Raw genomic sequence first — 22,559 nt, forward strand, 5'->3', positions numbered from 1 at the left:
ACACTGTACAGGAGGAGATATCAAGACCATCTCCAAGAAAAAGAAATGCAAAATGGCAAAATGGTTGTCTGAGGAGGCCTTGCAAATAGCTGAGAAAAGAAGAGAAGCTAAAAGGCAAAGGAGAAAAGGAAAAATATACCCATCTGAATGCAGAATTCCAAGAATAGCAAGGAGAGAAAAGAAAGCCTTCCTCAGCGATCAATGTAAAGAAATAGAGGAAAACAATAGAATGGGAAAGACTAGAGATATCATCAAGAAAATCAGAGATACCAAGGGAACATTTCATGCAAAGATGGGCACAATAAAGGACAGAAATGGTATGGACCTAACAGAAGCAGAAGATATTAAGAAGAGGTGGCAAGAATACACAGAAGAACTATACAAAAAAGATCTTCATGACCCAGATAACCATCATGGTGTGATCACTCACCTAGAGTCAGACATTCTGGAATGCCAAGTCAAGTGGGCCTTAGGAAACATCACTATGAACTAAGCTAGTGTTAAGTGATCGAACTCCAGCTGAGCTATTTCAAATCCTAAACAATGATGCTGTGAAAATGCTGCACTCAATATGTCAGCAAATTTGGAAAACTCAACAGTGGCCACAGGACTGGAAAAGGTTAGTTTTCTTCCAATCCCAAAGAAAGGCAATGCCAAAGAATGTTCAAACTATTGCACAACTGCACTCATTTCACATGCTAGCAAAGTAATGCTCAAAATTTTCCAAGCTAGGCTTCAACAGTAGGTGAAACAAGAACTTCCAGGTGTTCAAGCTGGCTTTAGAAAAGACAGAGAAACCAGAGATCAAAATTGCCAACATCCACTGGATCACAGAAAAAGCAAGGGAATTCCAGAAAAACATCTACTTCTGACTCATTGACTACACTAAAGCCTTTGACTGTGTGGATCACAACAAACTGTGGAAAATTCTTAAACAGACGGGAACACCAGACACTTTACCTGCCTCCTGAGAAACCTGTATGCAGGTCAAGAAGCAACAGTTAGAACCGGACATGGGACGGACTGGTTCCAAATGTGGAAAGGAGTATGACAAGGCTGTATACTGTCACCCTGCTTATTTAACTTATATGCAGAGTTCAGTTCAGTTGCTCAGTTATGTCCAACTCTTTGCAACCCTATGGACTGCAGCTCGCCAGGCTTCCCTGTCCATAACCAACTCCCAGAGCTTGCTTAAACTCATGTCCATTGAGTCAGTGAAGCCATCCAACCATATCAACTTCTGTCGTCCCCTTCTCCTCCTCCTCCCTTCAATCTTTCCCAGCATCAGGGTCTTTTCTAATGAGTCAGTTCTTCGCATCAAGTGGCCAAAGTATTGGAGTTTCAGCTTCAGCATCTGTCCTCCCAATGAATATTCAGGATCGATTTCCTTTAGAATTGACAAGTTGGGTCTCCTTGCAGTCCAAAGGACTCTCCAGAGTCTTCTCCAACACCACAGTTCAAAAGAATCAATTCTTCGGCACTCAGCTTTCTTTATAGTCCAACTCCCACATCCATACAGGACTACTGGAAAAACCATAGCTTTGACTAGACGGACCATTGTTGGCCAAGTAATGGCTCTGCTTTTTAATACACTGTCTAAGTTGGTCATAGCTTTTCTTCCAAGAAACAAGTGTCTTTTAATTTTGTGGCCGCAGTCATCATCTGCAGTGATTTTGGAGCCCAAGAAAATAAAGTCTGTCACTGTTTCCGTTGTTTCCCCAGCTATTTTCCATGAAGTGATGGGACCGGATGCCATGATCTTAGTTTTTTGAATGGTGAGTTTTAAGACAGCTTTTTCACTCTCCTCTTTCACTTTCATCAAGAGGCTCTTTAGTTCCTCTTTGCTTTCTGCCATAAGGGTTGTGTCATCTCCGTATCTGAGGTTTACTGATATTTCTCCCGGAAATCTTGATTTCAGCTTGTGCTTCATCCAGCCCGGCATTTCTATGCATAAGAGTACATCATGAGAAATGTCAGGCTGGATGAAGCACAAGCTGGAATCAAGATTGCTGGGAGAAATATCAGTAACCTCAGATATGCAGATGACACCACCCTTATGGCAGAAAGCAAAGAGGAACTAAAGAGCCTCTTGATGAAGATGAAAGAGGTGAAAAAGCTGGCTTAAAACTCACCATTCAGAAAACTAAGATCATGGCATCCGGTCCCATCACTTCATGGCAAATAGCTGGGAAACAATGGAAACAGTGACAGACTTTATTTTCTTGGGCTCCAAAATCACTGCAGATGATGACTGCAGCCACAAAATTAAAAGACACTTGTTTCTTGGAAGAAAAGCTATGACCAACTTAGTGTATTAAAAAGCTGAGACAGGGCTTCCCTCACGGCTCAGTGGTAAAGAATCCGTCTACCATTGCAGGAGACATGCTTTCAATCCCTGATCTGGGAAGATCCCACATGCCGCAGAGCAGCTAAGCCTGCGCGCCACAACTACTGAGCCTGTGCTCTAGAGCCCAGGAGCCAAAACTACTAAAGCCCATGCACCCTAGAGCCTGTGCTCTGCAAGAGAAACCACTGCAATGAGAAGCCTTCACACTGCAACTAGAAAGTAGCTCCCGCTTTCTGCAACTAGAGAAAAGCCCAAGTAACAACAAAGTCCCAGCACAGCCAAAAATAAATAAATAAATAAAATTATTTAAAAAAAAAAAAAAGCTGAGACATTACTTTGCCAACAAAGATCCATCTAGTCAAAGTTATGGTTTTTCCAGTAGTCATGTATGGATGTTAGAGTTGGGCTATAAAGAAAGCTGAGCATTGAAGAATTGATGCTTTTGAACTGTGATGTTGAAGAAGACTCCTGAGAGTCCACTGGACTGCAAGGAGATCAAACCAGTCAATTCGAAAGGAAATCAGTCCTGAGTATTCATTAGAAAGGCTGATGCTGAAGCTAAAGCTCCAATATTTTGTCCACCTGATGCAAAGAGCCGACTCACTGCAAAAGACCCTGATGCTGCGAAAGATTGAGGAAAGAGCAGAAGGGGACAACAGAAGACAAGATGGTTGGACGGCATCACTGACTCAATGGACATGAGTTTGAGCAAGCTCTGGGAGACGGTGAAAGACAGGGAAGCCTGGAGTGCTGCAGTCCGTGGGGTCACAAAGAGTCAGATGTGACTGAGTGACTGAACACCACCACCACCAAGGCTTTTAGAATAATATACCCTTTTACTCAGCAATCCACTTCTAGAACCTAGAAAAACACTCATATATGTCCCACAAGAGGCCTATTAAAAAAAAAAGTACTCGCTGTGAATTCTCTGGTGGTCCAGTATTAAGAATCTGTTTTCCAATGCAAGGGACATGTGTTCCATCCCTGGTCAGGGACCTAAGAACCCACTTGCTGTGGGACAACTAAGCCCGCAGGCCACAACTACTGAGTCCACTTGCTCTGGAGCCTGCGGCACATCTAGAGAAAAGCCCCAGCACCACAACGAAAGATCCCTGTGTGCTGCAACTAGGACCTGATGCAGTCAAATAATTTTTTTTTTAAGTATTCACTGAAGTGCTGTTAGAAACTACAACAGATAGATGTATACAGGTATCTATATACCTCCAGAGATAGCTATAGGTATACATATATTTCCATCAATTGGGAAATGGTTAAAAAAAAACAGTATATGTATATTATGGAATGAACATCATGCAGAGGTTAAAAGAATAAAATGGATCTGTACATACTGATGTGAAAAAAAATCTCCAAAACATGTTAAGAGGAAGATATAGAATAGTATATAAAATATCATAAAATAACCATACAAAAAATATTTTACTTTATAGACCTATGTTAAACATAAGCAGAATAATCTGAAAAGGTTCACACTAGGGTTATAACAGGATTACCTCTGGAGAGAGGAATGTTACTGTGGAGGAGAGTTATTACTGAGAAGGACAAGGATTAAGGATCAAGGTAAAGGAACTCTTTCACTCTACATATTTCTATAGTGTATGAATTTTTCAATATTTATAAATTACTCTGCAGTAAAAAATAAGGAAAAAGTGAGCCTTTCACACACTATAAAAATTCTTATATCAGCAAAGAATAACCCTGGAAGGACAAACTTCCAGGAAGTACTACCCACAGCTTTCTTCAGGGAAGAGAACTGGAAAAACTATTTTTGCCATTTACTTCTGAACTCTTTAATTTTGTTCATGCACCGATTTTACCATGTGGATGCACTGATTTTTAAAAATTTAATGTGCATTTTGTAAGTACAGGGCTCCCCTGGTGGCCCAGACGGTAAAGAATATGCCTGCAAGGTGGGAGACTTGGGTTCGATCCCTGGGTCAAGAAGATCCTCTCAAAGAGAGCATGGCAACCCACTCCAGTATTCTTGCCTGGAGAATCCCTATGGACAGAGGAGCCTAGCAGGCTCCAGTCCATGGGGTCAAAAAGAGTCAGATATCACTGACTAAGCACAGCACACATGATAAAAGTGCTATTCTGTAAGTATGTTAGATTTAAAAGCCCAACAGAGAAGTGTTTGATTTGCCTAAAAGACTTCAGAAAGGCAAGAGTTCCTCCCAACAGACTTACTACAAGGCATTCCAGGCAGAATTCAGGGGAATTCAGGTAATGGACCAAAACACAGAGGCATCACAAAAGATAGGAGGGTTCAGAGATGAGGCCTAAAGAATAAAGCATGGGACTATAGGACAGATTTGAATAATCGCCACTTCCTGAAAGTGTACACTCTTTTGCCTTTTTCAAGAAAATAATCAAGTTTTGACTTATACACAGTATGTTCTGCCTAAAGCAACTACCCCTACTCCACATCATGATATAATGAAATGAGTACATCTATCCACAAACCTGGCAAATATATTCATCGGTTCTAGATGGATATCCCGACCATAGGGTAAAATTCTAAATTAATAATTATTTTTATCTCCTATTCTATCTATCTTCTTCTTTTGACCACCCCATAAAGCCAAGCGGCAATATGCATAAAAACAATGATACACCAACTGCATACCACTCAGTATAAAAGGTAGGATACCCTGACCCAGTTTCCAAAAACTTTTGATTACAGCATTTATAACAAATGTCTTATAAAGGGTAGAATGAAGAAGAATTATCTAAATCTCAGCTATAACTTACCCGGTGGCTCAACAATAAAGAATCCTCCTGCCAATGCAGGAGACTCAAGAGACAAGGGTTGGATCCTGGGGTTGGTAAGATCCCCTGAAAAAAGGAATGGCTATCCACTTCAGTATTCTTGCTTGGAGAATTCCATGGGCAGAGAGACAGAAGAGGCTGATGGGCTACATACAGTCCATGGGGTCGCAAAGAATCAGACAGGAATGAAAAACTAACACACTGTAACTAGATGACATTTATGCTTTATGTGTGTGTGTGTTTAGTCACTCAGTCGTATCCAACTCTTTGCAGTCCCATGGACTATAGCCCACCAGACTACACTGTCCATGGAATTTTTCAGGGAAGAATACTGGAGCGCATTGCCTTTTCCTACTACAGATCTTCCCAACTCAGAGATCAAACCCATGTCTCTGGCATCTCCTGCATTGGCAGGCAGGTTCTTTACCACTGATCTACCTGGGAAGCCCAAAGCTTTATATTAATTGTTGCTGTTCAGTCACCAAGTCTTGTCCGACTCTGCAATCCCATGGACTAAGGCACACCAGGCTTCCTGATCCTTCACTATCTCCCAGAGTTTGCTCAAACTCATGCCCATAAGTCAGTGATGCCATCCAACCGTCTCATCCTCTGTCATTCTTTTCCTTTTGCCCTTAATCTTTCCAGCATCAGGGTCTTTTCAAATGAGTTGATTCTTCACATCAGGTGGCCAAAGTACTGGAGCTTCAGCATCAGTCTTTCTAATGAATACTAAGGATTGATTTCTTTTAGGATTGACTGGTTTGATCTCCTTGCTGTCCAAGGGACTCTCAAGAGTCTTCAGCAGCACCACAATCCAAAAGCATCAATTCTTCGGCACTGGTCCAATTCTTCTTTATGATCCAACTCTCACATCCCTACATGACTACTGGAGAAAACATAGCTTTGACTACACAGACCTTTGTCCACAAAGTGATGTTTCTGCTTTTTAATATGCTGGCTAGGTTTGTCATAGCTTTTCTTCCAAGGAGTAAGCATCTTTTAATTTTGTGGCTGCAGTCACCATCTGCAGTGATTTTGGAGCCCCCCAAAATAAAATCTGTCACTGTTTCTACTTTTCCCCCAGCTATTTACCATGAAGTGATGGGACTGGATGCCACGATCTTAGTATTTTAAATGTTGAATTTTAAGCCAGCTTTTCACTCTCTTTCATCTTCATCAAGAGGCTCTTTAGTTCCTCTCTGCTTTCTGCCGTAAGAGTGGTGTCATCTGCATATCTGAGATTATTGACATTTCTCCTGGTAATCTTGATTCCAGCTTGTGAGTCTTTTAGCCTGGCATTTTGCATGATGTACTCTGCATATGGGCTTCCCAGGTGGCACTAGTGGTAAAGAACTCGCCTTACAATGCAAGAGATGTAAGAAACACAGGTTCAATCCCTGGGTCAGGAAGATCCCCAGGAGGGCATGGCAACCCACTCCAGTATTCTTGCCTACAGAATCCCATGGACAGGGGAGCCTGGTGAGCTACAGTCCATAGGTTGCAAAGAGTTGGACACAACTGAAGTGACTTGGCAGGCATGCGCAAGTTCTGCATATAAATTAAATAGGCGGGGTGAAAATAAGTGGAACGACAATATACTACCTTGTACTCCTTTCTCAATTCTGAACCAGTCCATTGTTCCACCTTTGGTTCTAACTGTTGCTTCTTGTTCTACATGCAGGTTTCTGAGGACACAAGTAAGGTGCTCTGGTATTCCCATCTCTTTTAAGAATTTTTCAGTTTGTTATGATCTACAGTCAAAAGCTTTAGTGTAGTCAGAAGCAGACTTTTTTTTGGGAATTCCCTTGCCTTTTCTATGATCCAGTGGATGTTGGCAATTTGATCTCTGGTTCCTCTGCCTTTTCTAAATCCAGCTTGTACATCTGGAAGTTCTTGGTTCATGTACTATTGAAGCCTAGCTTGAAGGATTTTGAGTATTACCTTGCTAGCATGTGCAATGAGCACAACTGTATGGTAGTTTGAACATTCTTTGGCATTGCCTTTCTTTGGGACTGGAATGAAAACTGACCTTTCCCAGTACTGTGGCCACTGCTGAGTTCATATTTGCTGGCATACTGAGTGCAGCACTTTAACAGCATCATCTTTTAAGATTTGAAATAGCTCAACTGGAATTCCATCACCTACACTAGCTCTGTTCACAGTGATGCTTCCTAAGGCTCACTTGACTTCACACTCCAGGATGTCTGGTTCTAGGTGAGTGACCACACCATCATGGTTCTCCAGACCATTAAGATCACAGTTCTTCTGTGTATTCGTGTCATGTCTTCTTGATCTTTCCTGCTTCTGCTAGGTCCTTGCTGTTTCTATCTTTTATTTTGCTCCTCTTTGCAAGAAATGTTCCCTTGGTATCTCCAATTTTCTTGAAGAGATCTCTAGTCTTCCCCATTCTATTGTTTTCTTCTATTTATTTGCATGGTTCCCTCAAGAAGACTTTCTTCTCTCTCTTTGCTATTCTCTGGAACTCTGTATTCAGTTGGGTGTATCTTTCCCTTTCTCCTTTGCCTTTAGCCTCTCTTCTTTACTCAGCTATTTGTAAGCCCCTCTCAGACAACCACTTTGCCTTCTTGCATTTCTTTCTCCTAGGGATAGTTTCGGTCACCACCTCCTGTACAATGTTACAAACTCCCATCCACAGTTCTTCAGGCACTCTGTCTACCAGATCTAATCCCTTGAATCAATGTGTCACCTCCACTGTATAATCATAAGGGATTTGATTTAGTTCATACCTGAATGGTCTGCAGTCCAGGGTTAGAAGAGTCGGAAACGACTGAGTGACTGAACACCACCACCACCACCTGAATGGTCTAGCGGTTTTCTCTACTTTCGTCAATTTAAGCCTGAATTTTGCAAAAGGAGCTGATGATCTGAGCCACAATGAGCTTCAGGTCTTGTTTTTGCTGACTACATAGAGCTTCTCCTTCTTCAGCTGCAAAGGATATATCAATCTGATTTCAGTATTGACCATCTGGTAATGTCCATATATCGAGTCATCTCTTGTGTTGTTGGAAGAGTGTGTTTGCTATGTCCAGTGTGTTCTCTTGACACATTGACAAAACTGTAAGCCTTTGCCCTGCTTCATTTTGTATTCTAAGGCCAAGCTTGACTGTTACTCTAAGTATCTCCTGACTTCCTACTTTTGCATTCCAATCCCTAATGATGAAAACAACATATTTTTTTGGTGTTAGTTCCAGAAAGTCTTGTAGGTCATCATAGAACCATTTAATTTCAGCTTCTTCAGCATCAGTGGTTGGGGCACAGATTTGAATTACTGTGATGCTGAATGGTCTGCCTTGGAAACAAACTGAGATCATTTTGTCATTTCTGAGATTACACCGAAGTACTGCATTTAGGACTCTTCTGTTGACTAAGAAGCTCTTAGGAACAAACTAAACAGTAACGAAACACTGATTTCTGCCAAAGATAAACTGATTTTATGCACATGTCTCCCTAATTTCTTGATTTGGGAGCGTCGATCCAAAGTAAATTATCAACACTACCAGAGTCTAACTTTTATTGACAGCAAATGATAGTTGTTTTTTTTTGCCTGTCCACTCCTATTTGGAAAAGCTATGCAACATTTCCTTCCAACTCAGGTCACATGTACCAAAAATAATTATAATATTAAGTGCCTACTATGTGCACTCACTGATCTAAGCATTACATAGCTATTAAAAATCAACAGTCATAACTCAACAAAAAGACAATCTAGTTTAAAACCAGGCAAAGGACTTAAATAGACATTTCTCCAAAGAAGATACACAAAAGACCAATAAGTGCATGAAAACATATTAAACATCACCAGTCATTAGTAAGGAAATGCAAATAAAATTCACAATACCATTTCATACCTACAAAGATGGCTATAATCAAAGAAAAAAGGAAAATAACAAGTATCAGCAAAGATGTAGAGAAACTGGAACCCTCGTGCACTGCTGGGTTTATTTTACTGAGAATGTAAAATAATATAGCCGCTGTGGAAAACAGCATGGCAGTTCCCCAAAAAGAAATCTACGTGATTCAGCAATTCCACCCGCAGGAATAAACCCAAAAGAATTGAAAACAGGTATTCAAACAAAAAATGGTACATGAATGTTCAAAGCAGCATTACTCATAACAGCCAAAAGGCAGAAATGAAACAACTGCCCATCAACAGAAAAAATGGATAAACAAAATATGATATATCTACACAGTGGGATAGTATTCAGCTACAAAAATGAATGAAGTACTGACACACAGTACAACATGGATGAACCTCAAAAACACTATGTTACATCAAAGAAGCCAGACACAAAAAATCACATATTACATGATTCCTTTTACTTGAAATATCCAGAACAGGTAAATTTGCAGAGATTGGTGGTTAACAGAGACAGGGCGGGGGGTTGGGGGGAAGAATGAGGAGAGACTGCATAATGGGTATACGGCCTCCTCTGGGGTTGATGTAACAGTTCTGGAATTATATACAGTGATGACTGTACAACACAGTGAATTTATTAAATACCACTGAACTGTATACTTTAAAAGAGTTAATTTTATGCATTGTGGATTTCATTTCAGAAAAAAAAAAAAAAATCCAATAGTCCTGACAATCCTGTGCAGATTCAGAAACACAGACAACAGGCTCAGAAAAATTACTTGAGAGAGCCAGCAGAAGAGCTGGGCAGCTCCTTCCCGGACGCTGGGGACCCTCTACCTCTCTCCAGATGGAAAGGTGACATGACTTTGTGGTAGACGTGAGAAGTAAGATGTGAGAAGTCGGGTCCCAGGACAACAGAACCCGAGACCCTGGCCCTGCTGGAAGTGAAGGGGCCTGAGGCCCTGGAGAAGAGCCCACCCCAGGCCTTGGTCCCCAGTGGCCGGAAGCTGGAAGGGGAAGATAGGGTTGAGTCCCTTGGAGCTGAGTCCTCTAGAGTGGGGTCTTCGGCTGAGTCTCCCACAGCCAGAGAGGGGACCGAGGATGGTCTAGACAGCACAGTAAGTGAGGCTGCCACTTTGCCTTGGGGAACTGGCCCCCAGCCCAGTGCCCTGTTCCCAGATCCCCCCGGCTGGAGGAACATTGAGCCTGAACCCCCTGAGTCAGAGCCACCCACCAAACTAGAGGAGTTGCCCGAAGATGAAGCCAGCCTGCTGCCCGAGAAGGCAGCCCGGGCCTTCGTGCCCATCGACCTACAGTGCATTGAGCGGCGGCCCCAGGAGGACCTCACTGTGTGCTGTGAGGCCAGCGAGAGCAAGCACCACCGGACCTTCCTGCCTTCCCGGGCCACCCACCCTGAGCCCCTGGAGTGCAAGTGGGCCGAAGCAGTGGTGAAGCCGCCTGGCCACTCCTGTGGGGGCTGTGGGGGCTGTGGGGGCCGAGAGGTGCTGAGAGCCGTGGCCTCGGTGGGAGCCGCCCTCATCCTCTTCCCCTGCCTGCTCTACGGGGCATATGCCTTCCTGCCCTTCGATGCCCTACGCCTGCCGACCATGAGCTCCCGCCTCATCTATACCTTGCACTGTGGGGTCTTCGCCACCTTCCCCATTGTACTGGGGATCCTGGTGTACGGGCTGAGCCTGTTGTGCTTTTCTGCCCTTCGACCCTTTGGGGAGCCACGGCGGGAGGTGGAGATCCACCGGCGGTATGTGGCCCAGTCGGTCCAGCTCTTCATCCTCTACTTCTTCAACCTGGCCGTGCTTTCCACCTACCTGCCTCAAGATACCCTCAAACTGCTCCCTCTACTCACTGGTCTCTCTGCCATCTTCCAGCTCATATACTGGCTGACCTTCACTGTGGGCCGCTCCTTCCGAAGCTTTGGCTACAGCCTGACGTTTCTGCCCCTGCTGTCCATGCTGACGTGGAATTTCTATTACATGTTCGTGGTGGAACCTGAACGCATGCTCACTGCCTCTGAGAGCCGCCTGGACTACCCTGACCATGCCTGCTCAGCCTCAGACTACAGGCCCCGCTCCCGGGGCTGAGCTGCCCCGCCCCCTCTGTTCCTGGGCGGGATGAACCCACCTACTGCCCCAACAAGGGTGCCATCCAATCAGAGCCTGGGGTGCTCCCCTTCACCTTAGGAGCCTGGGACAATTATGTGGGAGGGACTTAAACAGTCTTTCAGGGAAAGAGGTGGACAGCCGTGTTCCTTAAGAATGCTGAGGACACGGGAGCAGGGGCAGAGGCATGGTTCCTTCCTTAGCAGCCTCTGACCACTGCCACAGGGCCCACAAAGGCTGGACTCTGCTCCCCACTCTGCAGCCTCCGGCCAGAGGCAGCCAGTAGAGCATAGCCAAATCTCTGACCATTTCTGTGCTGGGTGTCTAAGCAGAGGGCTTCCAAGAGACTGGAAACATGCCTATGCCTTAGGTAAAGGCTGGGCATCAGATCAAATAGGACTTTCCTATTTGGTGAAAAACCTTCTGGGGACCTGGGTTCAGGACCCTCCATGACTGGCCTTCGTAGGCCCTTTAGCCTCAGCCAAGTCCGTTACAGCTGCTCTAGCCCAGAGTGGCTGACTCCTGTCTTCCAACCCTTTAGGTCCCTGTAACTTTGCACCTCCAAAGTGCCCAGTCATACCTCTCCTGTGGGAAGAGGCGCAGACAGGGAAACCTGCTTCCTAAGAGGTGTGTGTGTGTGTGTGTGTGTGTGTGTGTGTGTGTGTGTGCGTGCCCACACACGTGGTGGCTGGGAGTGGTTGGAAGGCATGGTGGTTGATGTTAACACCGTCTGAATGCGTATGTAATAATAAACGATTAACACCAAAAAAAAAGAAAGAAAAATTACTTGACCAAATCCACAGAGGGAGTACTAGACAGAACAGCAGAGATTCAGAGCCAGATTTCTGCTCTTTTTTTTTAATGTTGATAGAAAGTAGGACCTTCACAGCCCATCTCCCCATCAAATAAAATTTTATGCCAGGGACTTTCCTGGTGGTCCAGTAGTTAAGAATCTGCCTGCCAATGCAGGGGACATGGGTTGGATCCCCAATCTGGGAAGCTTCCACATGCCACAGGGCAACTAAGCCTGTGCACCACAACTACGCAAGTTCACGTGCCTTAGAGCCTGTGCTCCACAACAGGAGAAGCCACTGCAACAAGAAGCACGTGCATCGCAACTAGAGAGTAAGCTTCACTCACTGTAACAGGAGAATAACATCACATAACAATATTGCGTAGTCTAACTTAATGCATCATCATAACATTATGGGCTGGCAGACAAATGACAAATGTCAAACAACTTTTAAAAGATCTTCAAGGAATTCCTTGGCAGTTAACTAAACTTTCACTGCTAGGGCTGGAGTTCAAGCCCTGGTCAGGGAACTATGATCCTGAAAGCCTTGTGGCATGGCCAAAAAATTAAAAACAAAAAAATACCTCTATAAAATATAAGCTTTGAATAGTGAAAGAGGTGAAAATGATTACCCAACAAAGCTCTGTTTAAAGTACTGTCAACTTAACAAAGAAATTAGATAGTCTTCTCAAGAAACCAAGTGTATACTGACTGGTAAGATGTAACAAAACATCAAGTTTGCATCTGAGTTAAATGGTTGACTCAGTCTTTGGTGGTTCTGTACCATAGTACCACCTTATAGGACCACTGAGGTCCTATAACACCTTAATTTCCAGTCATTCCATCATAGTTATAAATAAGCTTCACTGTTCCCATCAAATGTGAGGGAGCTCTGATGATGAGATCCTTATCCTGAAAGCTTGTGCAGGACATGCAGGTAGGTTATGATGGCAATTTACTTTATATAAAGATATAAGAGGTTATTAACCAAAGTCAGCAGAGAGTCACTTCCACCACACACTAGTGCACATTTTTAATCAATGTCAGTAGAAAATACCAAGAAGAGCCAGCAGTGGGCTGACCACACTGCATGTTGTAATCAGAGACTAAGTAGATAATTTAAAGTACTGCTCTACTGGGCTTTCCAGCTGGCTCAGTGGTAAAGAACTTGCCTGCCGATGCAGGAGACGAGGGTTCGATCCCTGGGTCAGGAAGATCCCCTGGAGGAGGAAATGGTTACCCACTCCAGTATTCTTACCTGGAAAACCCCATGGAAAGAGGGCTGGTGGGCTGCAGTTCATGGAGTTGCAAACAGTTGGACACAACTTAGTGACTGAGCACACAGGCATTGCTCTACTACTGATGGTAACCTTAAACAGAAGCAAATCATTTGCTACTGGACAGATTACATGTATTCAAGAGAGGAAAGACTGTAGGTTTTACAAACAGGTCTTTCCAGCTTTATACAGGTCAATAAGAAGTAACATCATTGGCAGTATCTTCAAGTACAAAAGATATCTTCATTTATCTAACATGACCCATCTATAATCATATAATGGCTTCATCACAAACCACCTTCTCCTCAATCCCAACACCCTTTAACCAACTCTAAAGAACACACAGACACAAACACACACTCCAAAACTAGTAATCATGTCATTTTGCTAATTAAGTAATATAAAAAAATCCTAACCAACAATCCAAGGTTGTTATTTAGGGTTTGCACTAGTAAGAATCGCTGTGTAACTCCTAACCACAAATTAGTCATAGGACAATGACTGCAGAGGCCTTAAGCTGGTGGTTATGTTCTCAGATCCTACAGAATACTTTAAGGCCTAGGGCTGCTGCAGAGTCAGTGCAGAAGATACATGTATATTTCAGCAACCCACCACAATCAACCACATGGTAAATCTAAACATGAAGAGTAAATGCTGGCCTCTGGCCAATCCTTATATCCAGCAACCTAAAGATAAAGTGTTTGGATATTTAAAGTTAATATCCAAAACTTTAAATCTTTTGGAGATATTTCAGAACCAACACACCACATCCAAGGTAAGTATAAACTCACTAAGATTCCGAAAGAGGCTCCCAGAAAATGGCATGTAAGCCTGAAGTCCCTTTGTAACCCAATAATCTCAAGAAGCAAGATACAGGCATAATTAACCTCCTTGTGACAATTAGAAAAAATGAAATTGGAGGTTAGACCCATCCTAAGAAACAGTTCACTGTCAGCCTGCAGCTATTTCAATCTACTATATTTGGTACTATGTGACAACTCTGTCTCTCTCAAATATATAAAGGGAGGGAGAGAAAATCGACTCAAACAGTACTTCCTGTATTACAGCTACCTTCCTGAAATATTTAAAGCATATAGTAGGCACTCAAACTCTTTTCAATTAATAAAGGATATAGAAGGTAAGCAATAACCAGCAGCTCATACATGTCCCTTGGACAGCAAGATCAAACCAGTCAATCCTAAAGGAAATCAATCCTGAATATTCATTGAAAGGACTGATGCTGAAGCTCCAATACTTTGGCCACCTGATGCGAAGAGCCAACTCATTGGGAAAGATTCTGATGCTGGGAAAGACTGAGGGCAGGAGGAGAAGGAGGTGACAGAGGATGAGATGGCATCACTGACTCAATGGACACGAGTTTGAGCAAACGCCGGGAGATGGTGAAGGACAGGGAAACCTGGCGTGCTGCAGTCCATGGGGTCGCAGAGAGTTGGACACGACTGAGTGACTGAACAACAACAACATACATATAAAATATCCTGAAATGAAAAAAGCACCCTAAATTTTTCAACCAAAGGCAGCAAAGTGAACTGAAGATGATCTACACTACTGACACATTTTTCTTTTTCAATATTTATTTTTATTTTGGCTGCACCAGGTTGCAGCACACGGCATCTTTAGCTATGGCATGTGAGCTCTTAGCTGCAGTATGTGGGATCTAGTTCCCTGACCAGGGGTCAAACCTGGGTCCCCAGCATTGGGAGTGTGGAGTCTTAGCCATTGGACCACCAGGGAAGAACCAGACTTTTCAAATATATACACAAATAAGATTCTTAAGATGATCATCCACAGTTATAGGTATGACTGGAAAAATCTGTGTATAACAAATGGTCCCTTCCACACTGGATACATTTCATACTCTAAAACAGAAACTGCTATTTTCTTCATCAACTAACGCTCCTACAAGATTTTCAAAAGTACTTTTATTGCTAACTTGAACTCTATTTTAAGGTGCTTGCTAGATGTCTTGATACATATATATAATTAGACAGAAGCTAAGAGAGAGCCATAAAAACTGGACAAATCATTTCCTGTGCAAGTGTCCTGCAAACTGGACAGAAAAAGTCAGTAGAGAAAACCACAGCCCTCAAACATAAGGTCAAGTACTACCTTCAGGGCTTCCCTGGATGCTCAGGGAAGGTAAAAAATCCACCTGCCAATGCAGGAAATACGGTTCTATCCCTGGTCAGGGACGATCCCATATGCCTTGGAGCAACAAAGCCCGTCAGCCACAACTACTGAGCCTGTGGTCTTGAGCTCAGGAGCCACAACTACTGAGCCCAGGTGCTACATCTACTGAAGTTCACATGCCTAGAGTCTGTTCCACAACAAAAGCCCCAATGAGAAGCCCCAACACTGCAACTAGAGAGTAGCCCCTGATCCGTGCAACCAGAGAAAAGCCCATGCAGCAACGAAGACCCTGCACTGCCAAAAATAAATAAAATTATATATAAAAAAGTAACCAAACTGCCACAAAAACTTAAACATAGGATAATCGTATGAACAGATATTGAACAGGTATTTGTACACTAATGTTCACAGCAGCATTACTCACAATAGCCAAAAGGTGGAATCAACCTGTGTCCAGTTATAGATGAATGAATCAATGAAATGTGGTATATGCATAATATGATGGAATATTACTCAGTTCTAAAAAGGAGTGGACTTCTGACAAGGATAAAACACTGATGAACCTTGAAGACAATGTGCTAAGTGAAATAAGCCAGACACAAATGGACAAATACTATATACTTCCACTTATGTGCGGTACCTAGAATAATCATATTCCTAGAGACAGAAAAGTGCAATAGTGATTGCCAGGAGCTGGGGAAAAAGAAGAATGAGGAGTCATTCTTTAACAGGAATTTTGGTTTGGGATAATAAGAATGTTCTGGAGTTGGATGGTGGTGATGGTTTCACAGCAGTATGAATGGATTTAATGCCACTGAACTGTACACTTGAAAAAGTGGTTTAAATGATGTTACGTATTTACCACAATTTTTTTAAAGTAACCAAGCAAGAATGATGATCAAATCTTTGAGGCAAAAACATCAAGAAAAGTAGTAAGAGTCTGCAACAGGCATGCTTCCCTGTCATCCTCCGAGCCTAGATGACCTGCCTGAAAGTCAAGACCTCAGAAGAGGAGGGATGGACATGGCATTTTCATACACTACAGATTTATATATCGGTATCATATCACTGGCATATGATAGGAAGATATGTTAGAAGGTGAACTACATTCTATAGGACATTTGTTAAATAATGAATGGGCTCCCCTTCCCAATATTTAAATCAGAAAAATATAAGCTTTACCTTCCAGTCTCCAATGTAAGCAGCAAGACAATCAGTTTTACTTCTAACAAAGCAGCATAGTGGATCCTAAAGACTGACTTTAATTTTCCAGTTTTAATATGGTGCCTCTACAATGGAAACTGCAAGCAGCAATATAATAGTAAAAATATAAACTTCTTTCACCATCATTACAAAGTTACTTAACCTTTTCCAAGCCTCATTTAAAAGATGAGGATAATGCTTACCTTATAGGATTATTTGAAGATCTAATAAAGTAACATATATAAAACACACTGAGTTCAGTCAGTCCCTAGAATACCTAACTGCTCAACAAATAAAAATTTCCTCATCTCCTGCAATTCACTAGTATCTGTAGCCTTTCCTGCTCCTGATCAGCCTCCACAGGCTATGCTGATGTTTCGGCCATTAACCTCTGGCTCCTCCCTCAGGCCCCAGCTGTGTCTCTCTGTTCTAGTAGTTTTACTCCTGGTTTCTAAGAGGATCCTGTCTATATTTAGAGATAATGCCAGTACCAACTGTGGACTCAACAGGTGCTTGGAGGGCACTTGAGCATTCAGCAGTTTTCAATTGTTTTCCAGAGTTAATTGGCTTTGGCTCCACAACTGGCTGTCTTGACTTCCACAAGGAGGAGTGCCACGTATGCACAGTACTTCAGCAGTACACTAGACTAAACAGAAAATTAAGTGTGCTCACAGGACAAATCCTTAGCAAGAGGACATTTTTGCCTATTATCTGGATCCCAGAAGATTTGTTAAATCACAGGGACAATAAACCTTCAATAAACTCTACAGATGTAGCTCATCAACTCAATCTTTGTCTAGATCACTGTACCAGACCCAGGTTTCAACCAATTCATGCTGTTTATACAACCAGGATCAGAAGGAAAAAGCAGGTAGACAACATGGAACACTTAAAGAAGTGTCCAAACAGAGTGGGTATGAATTCAGTTTTATTCACTACTAGTTTTGTGACCTTATTAAGTTAATCTCTGAATTTATAAAACAGGAAATGATTATGAGGATTAAATTAAATGAGATGATACGTGGAAACCAATCTTAGCACTTCATTATCACTAATGAGGAAACTGCACTCATTTCTTGCTTTGTTCAGTTTTTATAACAGAAGAAAAGTGACAATTTAGATCATTCTTTTTGGACCTTTATAAAATAGCCTAATGCTACTATCTGAGGCCAAGCTGAGAAATATAAACTGAAAAATTCCCAGAAATCTTAGATGAGTCAGCAAAACTTAATGCCTCAAAATAAAAGGCTTAATATGGACTATTTATGAATACATAATGGTAACTACAATTTCAAAATATGCAATCTGGTATCTAGTATCATCCAAAATTTGGTCTGGAAATCCAAGTATCAAGGAAATGCTAAGATCATACATAACCCCTGAAATACTTCCCCACAATATTTTCAGATCACCTGAATTCAAACTGGAAGGTACAAAATAGCCTGATAATTTGAAATCAGCATCAGGAATTTCTGGTGACAAAACCAAACTCTCACAATCATCAAACCAGTAGCAGATGGTACATGATCATTTCTCAGTGAGAAACCATAATTCTAACAAAGTACAGATAACTCAGATCTTTATCAAGGCTGTTCATCACCTTTCAATGAACAAACTAACTCTTGGTTCTCCTCCAAACACCCTAAACTCTGCATTATCAATAACCAAACTCAAAGCAAGATGCCTGTTTCTAGTGACCTGTCCTCTCCTGCTTCATTAACCGCAGGTAAATTACATAGAGAAGAGAAATAAATATTACAGGAATGCTTTATCAATGAAATGAACTATAAATAACCAAATTATTAAAAGAGCAGCTTGTACTCCTTAGCAGAGGGACATGCCAGAGAAAAATCCACCTTCTAAAAGAACCCAGTCATCCTGGATGAATTAGAAAAATGCCACTCCAGTCCACCTAACCTATACTCTCTAACTGGACTTACTCTTCTGCTTTAATTCAAACCCAAACCACATCTATTTTATGTGTCTGCCCCTCTTGGCTATATTTTCCGTCCCGTTTCCCGCCCCCGCCCCCAATTCCAAGAATGCCCTCCTCTTTCTTATTTTCAAATCCCACTTTGCCCCCCAAATCCTAAGGATCTCGGACACCCACGCAGATGACCTTACGCATTTCCGATGAATTTCCAGTTCATTGTACTTCTCATACCAAATGATCGATTCTTTCATTCCTTTCGACCTCTCGTTGTTTCTTAAAACCCAGTACCCCACACACGCTCACATCAGAGTCCCCCCTCACTCCATTGTTTCCCCGGCCTAAGCCTCTGGAAACCCCTCAACTCGGAACCGTGTGCTTTGGCCCGCCCCACTGACCCCAGAAACCTTTCACCATCTGGGCACTTCAGGTCTCAAAGGGTTCACGTCCCCTCCTCTCGGTACCCCAACCCCCAACAACTGCTCCCTCCCCGTGTGCCTTCCCTCAAGCCCGCTCTCTGCACCTCAGTGCCCCGCTTCATCCCTCCTCCACCCCTCCACCAGCACCCTGAGCCTCACCTATCCCGGGCCCCCACAGTCGCCGCGTTCCCCAGTTCCGGCTCTGCGTCCCGGACGCTCTGGGGTCTGAGAAGAGGAAAGGAGCTCCGCCGCCGCCGCCTCCTCCTCTTCTAGAGCTGCAGCCGTCGCGCTCCTCCCCCAGCTCTCCCAGAGCCGGACGCCGCCCCGCCCCCACCGCCCCTTTCTCTGCTTCCCTCCTCGGCCGGGCGGCGGGCTGGGAATCGCAGCCGCGGCTGGGGGCCGGAGTGCCAGCCGATCCACACCGACCTCGCCGGGGCTCGAGCTCTTCGCCCCGCCCCACAGTCCGCTCGGGCGCGTGCGCGCCGGCTAGCCAGCGCATAGGGAGCGTGCTCGCGCCAGCGCGAACCTGGCACGCCGAGCTCGAGGCCGTTGCAGCCAACCGGCCCGCGAGTGAGGCCCGGGCGCAAAGCGGCCCCGCGAGCCGAAGACCCGCGCAAGGAAAGGCACGAGGCGAGAGGTGGCCTCCTGTCCGTCGGGTTACAGCCCTTCCCGCTATCGGGTCCCTCGCGCCTCACACCGCCCTGTGGATCGCGCGCCCGAGTTGAGGAAGCTCGGGCGTCGCCGAGAATCGGGAAGAACGATGCAGGGAAGGGATTGGAAGAGTGGGTTGTGGAACAAACTAGATGGGAGTCGGGAGGGGTGTGGGACACGAGCTCGGAGCCGCGCGCAGAATGGCTAGTCCCAGAATGAGCTGGGCGGCGTGGGGTGGCGGGGGGACAGCGCGCGCTGGGAGTAGAGGGCCCGAGCTGGAACTGCCGGAAAGAGCCGAAACTCCCCCGGAGGTTGCCGAAGGCGGCCGCCTCGAGGGGAACCGCTCGAGGGGCTTTTCTCTGGATCCCGGCCGGGACTCTGGTCTCCCAGACGGCTCTGTTTTTGGCGCTACGATTTCTCCCCGACGACTTAATACCACTTTCCATTTCGCCTCCTTCCCGACCCAAGTTTTATTCCAGAAGGCTATTTCAGAGCCACCAGCTGTGGGAAACGCCCGGACGTCCGGACTTTTTTGTCGCTCAGCCTCCTGGGAATCCGTAGAGGCCGCTGCGGGGTGGTGGCGGGAGGATGGGTCTCCATGGCCTGGTGCAAGGTAGCTTCGGGAGCAAGTTCGCTGCCATGTTCACCAGATACACCAAGTCCATTTCTGTGTCGGTTTTCTGGTCTACTCAGTCCTTTGCATCCCTCTACACGGCTGTGGTCAGTCACATTGCCCGTCGAATCTTTCTGCTAAACACTCTTATTCGTGGTTAGATTCCCAAGCACCCCAGGGCCAGAACCATCTCTTAATATTTGTGCACCTTTCTAGCCAGTTTCCTTTATGTGTGAAGCACTCACCCCACTGCCAACTGGTCAGGAGTGGCTACAGGTTGGGCATTGAAAAGGTTAATCAGAGGCTGTCCCCATGTTCTCTTTTGAGGACAAAGTATAAGGGGCTCTGGGCAGGCACCAACCACAAGCCAGAGAGTGGATATGGGAGTGGATAGACACCATAGGCATAATGTAATTTTGGTCCCCACAGGTTTGTTGTTGGAGTGGCAGTACAGGTAGATCTCTACAAGTAGATCTGGTCCTTTGGTTTTTAACTTTGGATGGAGTGGAAGGGCCAAAAATCCTCTAGAGCCCACTGACCCTTGATTAATACTGTCTAAGCTAATCCAACCACATCATTTACAGATCTAAAGAAACAGAAGATTAGGTCATCCAACTAGTTAGGGCACTCACAATGTGTTGCTTACTATTGAATCTTCTTTCAAAGATTCAAATAGAAGCAGGCCATCCAAATATCTGCTCTCTTTTCACTGATCACCCAATGAGTGGGAGACATTGTTCTAGGGGTGGGCCACTTACACAGAATAAAACTAGATCACTATCCTCAAGTAGAGTATCCAGTTGTAATAAAGGATGAAAGCTATTAAATAACTGTAACAGGATGATAAGTGCTAAAACAGAAAAGTGCAAAGTAGGAACAAAGAAGAATGTGTGAGTAATTCTTCCACAGTTCTGCCTTCCCATACAGTGCAGGAATGGGATGATACCACCCTAGTTAATAGGAAACTTCATACTAAAGAATGAGACCTAAACCAATAGGATCCAAGATCTTATTCTATGACTGATTTCACCAACCAAAAGTCATTTGGGTAACACCTTTGTTACAGGGCCTGATGCTGCTGCAAAACTAATATAATTTCTTCCTTGGGAGAAAAATTAAATCCTCACTCTTGGAAACCTTAGTCTGTTAGGAGAGACATGATGCCTTTCCTAAAAGAGCCTGTGGTCTAATGGGAGAGAGTTTTTATATGTGGATATCCCACTTAAAGAGAAGGGAGATGGATACAGGAGCATGCCTAGGCCAGATCTATGAGTTGTCAAAACATCACTGGAAACTGAATGAGATGGAATCATATCACCTCTAAGCGAGAGTTCTGAGTGTGGTTGAAAGGAATAGTTTGCCAAGTCCCTGGGATGACAGTAGGTGTAGGCTCTTCACAAGGTTTAACTCAAAAACTAATGGCTCTTCCAGAAGGGTGGGTCACGTAAAGCATTGTTTTACTAAGTGGAATTTTCAAGAGGGCTACTGCAACTCATGACCCATCTTTTTCCATATAGCATTCAACCTCTAAAAGGATATTGAACAAATGCTTCAAAAATACCTTTTACCTGGGCTATAAAGATTAATTTTCTCATTGTTCTTTATACTACATATACAGTTTTCACTTTATATGGTACACAATTAAGTGATCATTGCCTGCTTTAAAACAGTGGCAAATTGTTTAAAATCTACTAATTATATTGGAAGAAAGGAAATGCTGTAATAAATTCAAAATATAATACTGTAACCTACACTGAAGAAAACACAAAAACAACCAAATTTTTGAAATGATTAGAATAAAACTGCTAAGGATTACAACAGAAGACTATTTAGAAAAAACATCCATATATCTCAGTTCAGCCTTAAGGGAAATGATTTATCTCAGGTTACCTAATGACTGAGGCAAATTAGAACTAAAGATAAACCATGATGCAATCGTCACCTTGGCAGATATATGCTGCAAAAATTAACATGACCTAATTTAATATATTTTCCAATAGACCCTTGTGATCAGAAATTTTAGCATGTTTTTCTTTGAGTCGATATTCTATATCCAAAGTGACTGATTGTCAGATTCCATGTTTTTATTAGGGGGGGGGAAATGAGGTTAAAGTCTCTGATGACTAAAGCTGATGCCACAAACCACAAAACAAGCATGAAGACCAGCAGAGAATATCTCGTCAGGGTATACTTTTCCCTTTGCTTGGACTACCTCTGATACCTAAGAATATTCATGTTGGTAGTCCACACTGTGTGTCTTAGAAATGTAGTTTTGTGGATGCTGAATAGATGTTATCTAAAAAAACTATTCCAGGTCCAAATGAATTTGGGAAAGTCTTGGTAAAATAAAAATAAATTGGTTTATTGTAAAGCAAATATACACCAATAAAAATT

At 43.5% G+C, this 22,559-nt stretch overlaps 1 protein-coding gene and 1 pseudogene across 3 annotated transcripts in view; one reads left to right on the top strand and one right to left on the bottom strand.

The window, feature by feature from the left end:
* Nucleotides 1-19,561, bottom strand: part of SPATS2 (spermatogenesis associated serine rich 2) — a 159,771-nt gene extending 140,210 nt beyond the window's left edge. The window contains exon 1 of one of the 3 annotated variants that reach the window (XM_070454481.1): nucleotides 19,061-19,561. In XM_070454481.1, coding sequence (XP_070310582.1) covers nucleotides 19,061-19,400 — 340 coding nt within the window. In that variant the 5' untranslated portion in view covers nucleotides 19,401-19,561. Of the gene's footprint in view, nucleotides 1-18,676; nucleotides 18,781-19,060 lie in introns of those variants that run through there. The other 2 variants (XM_070454478.1, XM_070454479.1) reach the window with 2 other exon arrangements.
* On the top strand, nucleotides 9,012-11,110 carry LOC139030942 (transmembrane protein 79 pseudogene; annotated as a pseudogene).
* Nucleotides 19,562-22,559: the final 2,998 nt, after the last annotated feature.

This window comes from Odocoileus virginianus, chromosome 24, assembly GCF_023699985.2.
Source record: "Odocoileus virginianus isolate 20LAN1187 ecotype Illinois chromosome 24, Ovbor_1.2, whole genome shotgun sequence".
Taxonomy (NCBI): domain Eukaryota; kingdom Metazoa; phylum Chordata; class Mammalia; order Artiodactyla; family Cervidae; genus Odocoileus; species Odocoileus virginianus.